Source organism: Lupinus angustifolius, chromosome LG16 (assembly GCF_001865875.1).
Source record: "Lupinus angustifolius cultivar Tanjil chromosome LG16, LupAngTanjil_v1.0, whole genome shotgun sequence".
Classification (NCBI taxonomy): domain Eukaryota; kingdom Viridiplantae; phylum Streptophyta; class Magnoliopsida; order Fabales; family Fabaceae; genus Lupinus; species Lupinus angustifolius.
The window spans coordinates 115,262-121,721 of NC_032024.1; the positions used below are offsets into that span (position 1 = coordinate 115,262).

General features: G+C 34.4%; 3 protein-coding genes across 4 annotated transcripts in view; 2 read left to right on the forward strand and 1 right to left on the reverse strand.

Annotated features, from left to right (window-relative positions):
- Positions 1-6,460, forward strand: part of LOC109329237 (MLO-like protein 4) — a 31,852-nt gene that overhangs the window by 22,203 nt on the left and 3,189 nt on the right. Inside the window, exon 16 of the mRNA XM_019562911.1 lies at positions 2,666-2,670. The gene's annotated coding sequence lies outside the window, so the exon portion shown is untranslated. The remainder of the gene's footprint in view (positions 1-2,665; positions 2,671-6,460) is intronic.
- On the reverse strand, positions 386-2,978 carry LOC109329235 (probable receptor-like protein kinase At1g11050). 2 transcript variants are annotated; one of them, XM_019562908.1, is made up of 3 exons: positions 2,384-2,978; positions 2,131-2,266; positions 386-2,061 (listed from the first exon to the last, which is right to left on the reverse strand). In XM_019562908.1, the coding sequence occupies exons 1-3, from the start codon at positions 2,957-2,959 to the stop codon at positions 845-847; spliced, it is 1,929 nt and encodes a 642-aa protein (XP_019418453.1). In that variant the 5' UTR covers positions 2,960-2,978; the 3' UTR covers positions 386-844. The 2 variants fall into 2 exon arrangements, with proteins under 2 accessions (XP_019418453.1, XP_019418452.1); XM_019562907.1 differs by having other exon boundaries at positions 386-2,266.
- LOC109329247 lies at positions 3,587-5,512 on the forward strand. Its single transcript, XM_019562922.1, has 3 exons — positions 3,587-3,759; positions 4,166-4,755; positions 4,844-5,512. The coding sequence occupies exons 1-3, from the start codon at positions 3,619-3,621 to the stop codon at positions 5,289-5,291; spliced, it is 1,179 nt and encodes a 392-aa protein (XP_019418467.1). The 5' UTR covers positions 3,587-3,618; the 3' UTR covers positions 5,292-5,512.

A 6,460-nucleotide genomic window follows, 5' to 3' on the forward strand; every position in this document is an offset into this window, starting at 1 on the left:
AAAATTTGATACTTTATGTAAGCTTGGCCGACAAATACAGAGCTATCTTTATGGGAGTTGACATTTTATAAATAAAACTCATACTTTAATAGAGTTAGTTCATTAAATATTTTGCACACCTTTTTCATAATAGACATTAAATTAAATTAATCATCACATAATTGTTTTGGCATTGATCAATGATCAATAATCAATAATAGACATCTCATGCTCATTAAAAAGATAACTTCTTTTGATTTCTTGTCCCTTATAGACCTTATATCTAAAAGGGAAGAAAATATTATAAATGTGCCCAAACTACTTTAACCAGGGAAGAGCAAAATCAACACAAAAATTGAAAATATATATAATAAGAAACTATTTGTTGGACTTGCAAAATCTCCTTGAAGGACACATCTTTCAGTAATAGACCTGTTTTAAGCATAAGCATAGCCAAATGGTAAACTCTTTATGTTTATCTAATATAGCATGACATAAGAAATTAACAAATTCATAGTAAATAGTGAAGACTTTGCAAAGGAGGAAGGAATAGAAAAAACAATCCAACATTTTAACTTCAACTAGTAAAAACACCAACATTACAGTGGAGTTAATTAACATTTTCCTTAATATACAGGGGAGCCTTTATTTATGCCTTGCTTTACAAGAAAAGAGATGAAAGTGAAAGATGCATCTATCTTTTTACAAGTTTCTAGTTTCTAGTATCCTAAAATCTTATTCTATACCTATTTTCAGCTATTTAACTGAACCTTAGTTGATCTAAAGAGATACCATTTTCCATTTCAATGGTTGGCCTTATAAGTTATAACTATAATTGTTGTGTGAGGAACTAAACACTTCTTCATTACCTGAGCATGTCTCCACTTTGCAGTTTTGGGCCACTTAATGCAGGGGAAATGCTAAAAGTATTGCCATCATTACCATAAAATGAAGGGTCCCCTAGAGGCATAGGCCGATCCGGGATTGTTGGAACTTCAATATCACCTTCAAGCATCTTCAAAGCATCAGAAATTGTTGGCCTCAAAGCAACCATAACATGAGAACATAGAATTCCCACCAACAAAAACCTTTCCATTATGCTCTTAGGATTTGAATTAGGATAGTCTTCATCTTTTAACAATGAACCATCCAAAGCCTCTTCTATATTCCCTGATTTCACCAATGACCAAGCCCAATCTGTGATCAAGAACGCCCGCGACAAACCTGTTGGAGACAAATCAAGAGCTTTCCTGCCACACATTATCTCCAAAACAACCACTCCGAAGCTATAGACATCGCTTTTCTCGGTTAGTTGACCATAAAGTGCATATTCTGGTGCTAGATATCCATGAGTACCGGCTACTCTAGTAGTTAGATGAGACTGACCCTCCCTGCTTTGTTTCGCAAGACCGAAATCTGCAACTCTTGCCCTCATTTCTGCATCAAGCAGTATATTTGTGGCTTTGATATCCCTGTGAAATATTGCAGGCTTAACTCCATAGTGCAAATAAGCCAATCCCTTCGCCACATCCAAGATAATGGTTTTTCTTTGAGGCCAAGTCAACGATTTATTCACCTTTTTAGGGTCGGCAGATACAAAGAGATGGTCTTCCAAGTTACCATTTGGCATGTAATCATAAACGAGATACCGTTGGCTTCCATTCTCATCAAGATTCTCATTCTCATCAACCACACAACACCCTCTAAGAGGCACCAGATTGCGGTGCTTCAGATTGCTAATGATCTCCACCTCATTACAAAACTCAACATCCCCTTGAAAATCAGACTCTAAAATCCTTTTCACTGCAACAACGGTACCATCAGGCAATGTTCCCTTGAAAACCAATCCAAACCCACCTCGCCCTATGAAGTTCTTAGTTGAAAACTTATCAGTAGCTTTCTTAAGTTCCTCAATTTTAAACCAAATTGACCCTGTATTAGGCCTCATTCTAGGCCTAGACCCTTGTTCCTCAGGGTCAAAATCATAGTCTAAAGTTTCAAGCTTCTTCCTCTTACACTTCCTATCATACCAAACATACAGCCCCAACAAAGAACACATTACCAACAATGCTACTCCAGATCCTGTGAACCCAAACACAAGAGTCCGATAACCCTTCCCACCAGAACCAACTTTTGAATAAACAGACATACCAAAAATGCAAGTGACAGCACCATTGCTTTCAGGTCCAAACTCATTCACAAATCCAGCAGCATAAAGAACGGTGAAGTAAAAGCAATTTATGGAATGAGAAGCATTACCATCAATTGAAACCAGTTCCTGCTTTACCTGTGTTGAAGAATAGAGAAACAATAGACATTATGAATAAGTTTGTGTTATAAGAAAAAACAAATAGAAATTCCTAATAAAATTAGCCATAATGAGATTATTAGAGAAAGGAAGAACCTGAAAGCCTGCTGCCAGGCACACATCACATAGAGAAAGATCAGTGAGGTCTGGTTTACATCCAGATTGAAGTGCTGTGTTATTACCAACCTTGGTGATCCAATCTGGAATAGTTTGAATATTTGCACAAACATGAGGGGAGATAACAAACTGAAGAGGGTCAAAGCAAGAATTGACAATACTATTAGGGAGTGAAAGGGAAGTGAGCTTGGACTGGAAATCTTCAAGGCATGAGTCAGAGGTAGAAACATCAGGGAGGTTGAAATCAGAGGTTTCTTTCAGGTGTTGTGCAAGTGCTATACCAAAAAGTGATAACAAATTTTGGCAACAAGAGCTTGAGTTTTTGTCAAAGTTTTCACAAGCAGAAGAGTTCCACGGGATTCTTAACACATAGTTAAGGTCCATAGGACATGTGGATGAAGAAGAAGAGAGAGAAGGGTTAGTGGCTGTTGAATATACTGAGCTCATACTCATTGATACAAACAGTGCACAGAACAAAGGAAGCATCATAACATGAAAAAAATTCATCTTTTTTGGAGGATATTGTATAAGACTATGGTTGTGATTATAAGTCATAAACAAGGTTGATGTTTCTATTGTAAGTTATTGATGGGTGTATGATTGGTGAGAAAAGAATGAAGATGATGATTATTTGTGTGATATAACTATGAATGAATCTATGATGATGAGAATAAGGTAAGTACAAAGGGTCAACTTTCCTAACATTTTCTTTCTGGCTGGGTTAGGTGCTTCTTTATTTAATTAATATGTTTAATATGCCAATTGTGTTGCTCAAAACAAATTGCTATTTTATGATCAAAAATAAAAACCAAACGTTCTCTGACTTTTATGCCACTCCTCCTCTACGATGCATCATCGATGTGGATAGCTAATAGTGACAAACAAGGAATACTATCATATATTTTTTTGCTAGTATTATCAAAAATATCATTCAATTTATTATATTAATAAATAATATTTGTGGCATATGGCGTATGAAGCAGGTAAAATGTCTAAATAAGCGAAATGATAAATAGAAGTTGGTTTATGAAAAGTAGTTTTGTGAATTAATAGAGATTGATATGAGTGAGCACACTAAATATAGGGTAAAGTCGACGTAAAATGAAAGAACATAATAATAAAAATGAAACAAACGTGCCTGTTCAAACGCTTCTTCTTTCATTTAATTTGTTTATCTTTCTCTTCAATATTGAATATTCATTATCCTCAATGCAATGGGAGAACACAACCCACGTTCACCAACATTGGATTTGACCCATTTTTTTAAGGTTCCAAAAGCTAAATCATTGAAAGAAGTCACCAAGGTATATAAATCCATTGTATACAAACGCCATAACGACAAGAAAAACTCCGAGGTAATTAATCTTAAATTTCATTCTCAACATCATCCACATTCTACAATGACCCATCAACCTTTTATTTCTTTTCTATTTTCAACTTCTTCAATCATTCATCATATTCATCTCTCTTTTTCTATCATCTACTTTATAACATACAATTTAAAGATTAATAAAACGTTAATCTTTAAATATTTCTTCTATAATTTTTATTCATCATCTTCTATCTCTATACATTTCACTAACCAACATTATCAATTTTCCTACAATCAAATTAATCAATCTAATTGAAAAGTATATTAAAATCTAAATTTATTCAAACTGAATTATCAAATAATAAAATATTTGATTGTTATGACATTCTAATTAATGAAATCATTCAAACATATTTTAAATCTTATAAGTATGATGTTGTATGATGTAGGAAGCAACATCAGAGGCAGGTTATATGCACATTAATGATAAAAGTTTGGATGAAGACATTTGGAGTAATCCTAAAATTTTATCAAGGAGTGGAAGTAGAAGATCTAAAACTCCATCACCAACTACAAAAAGATCCATGTCAAAACAACCAAGTAGGAGATGCACAACACCAACACCTGTATCAAGAAGTGAAAGCAGAAAAGAAACTGTTTCTTCATCATCATCATCATCATCTCTCAAAAGGATTCTTAGTAGAAGAGGTGGCTCAGCTTCTTTTTCAAGGAGGAGCATGAGTACATTGGAAATATCTGCACCTGAGTTGTTGCCAGCCCCTGCAGCTTCTCCTCCAACAAAAGATCATGTGCATGAAATAATAAGCAAAAGCTCAGATAAGGAAACTGAAAAAATCCCTTCAGTCTCTCTATCAAGCAATCTCAGCCGTAGGGCCACAACACCTATCATATTTTCACAAACAACAGCAAGAAGGAAACCTCCTGAGGTTGAGAAAAAACTCTTTTGCTCACTTGAGGACTTGTGCTTTGGATGCACTAAAAAGATTAAAGTTACAAGAGATGTTATCAAATATCCAGGGTATGTTAACATTGTTGTATATTTAGGCATTATATATGGAAAGAAAACATGATCATTTGACATGTGATATTCCTTAATTTTGCAACAGGGTGATTCTTCAAGAGGAGGAGATTTTAAAGATTGAGATACAGCCAGGATGGAGAAAAGGAACAAAGATCACATTTGAGGGAAAAGGTGATGAGAAACCTGGGTTCCTCCCAGGTGATATAGTTTTCGTAATTGATGAAAAGAAACACCCTTTGTATACAAGAAATGGCAACAATTTGGAAATAGGTGTTGAGATTCCTCTAGCAGATGCACTCACTGGATGCTCCATACCAATCCCACTATTAGGAGGCAAAAATATGACTTTGTTATTAGACAATATTGTCATATATCATGGATATGAGAAGGTTATTGAAGGCCAAGGCATGCCAATCCCTAAAAGCAAAGGAACAAGAGGTGACCTTCTTGTCAAATTCCTCATTCACTTCCCCACTCACTTAAGTGATGAACAAAGGCAAGAAGCGTTTTGTATCCTACAAGAATGTTGCTAATCACACCATACTTATATATTTGGGATGCCCTACTTTTACACAATTATATGATAGGAACAAAATGTTTAACTATCAGTTAAACAAATTTATTGGTATCATGCATGCATGCATATATAGTCATTACTATTGGGTTGTGGCGTATGGAATTCACCTAATTATGTATCAGTTTACATTAAAGAAAATCTTGTAATAATAATGTAAAAATTGACAACTCGTGATGTACTCAAATAAACTATGTACTCTTATTCGTATTATGTAATTGTTAACGATGATTCCGGTGCTCATTTCTAACGTACTACATCATTGATGACTCAACCACATTAATAATGCACACATTTGAAGTCCAAAGAACCAATGTATTAATTAAACTTGCTGATGGTTGAAAAAGAGAAGCAGCTTGTCTTTTTAAGGTGCTTGATTCCATATGCTTAACTTGTCAACGTTCCAACCTGCACAGTTTTCAACAATCATGAAACTTCTTGCAACCAATGGATGGGGGAAATCAAGATATTACAGAATGCAGCTGATGAATATCATCAATACTAGGTTGCTAAGCCATAGGACATAGCTATCCATATATTTGAGGAGATAGGTTTCTCCAAATGCACAAGTTATCTGAAATAATTGTCAAGATATGTAACTAGAATTTTCATTAGATCTGTGTACTTTACTTTCAGCTAGGAACTACTATGTCCCAATGTACATTTTCCTCCTTTTAACCAAACAAGACATGATGAGATGGTGTTTTTATAATCAAGGTGAAAACTATAGCAACCTTTTTCTCTACCAACTTTAATAATATTTCCAAGTCCAATAGGCTGAATCTGTTATGCTAATCTAAATCACTTGTCTTCATTCATGTCCTGGCCCAATAAAAAAGTATCACTTAATTAAAATAATTTTTTTAAAAATACAAATTAATATTTTTATATTATTTGGAAGATTCTGATTGACTATGGACATGAGGACATAATGATTTTGGGACCAGATTCCATTTCTTTTTAATGTATTGTTTCTTCTCATATCATTTTTTTTTGTTAAGACTAAGTATTTGATGTGGATGGAATAGTGGAACAATATATATTGGGCCGAAAGAAGAAAACCAAAACGAAAGGTGAGAGTAATTGGGCCTATTCAACCTTCGTCACTGTTTATAATAAATCCTCTGT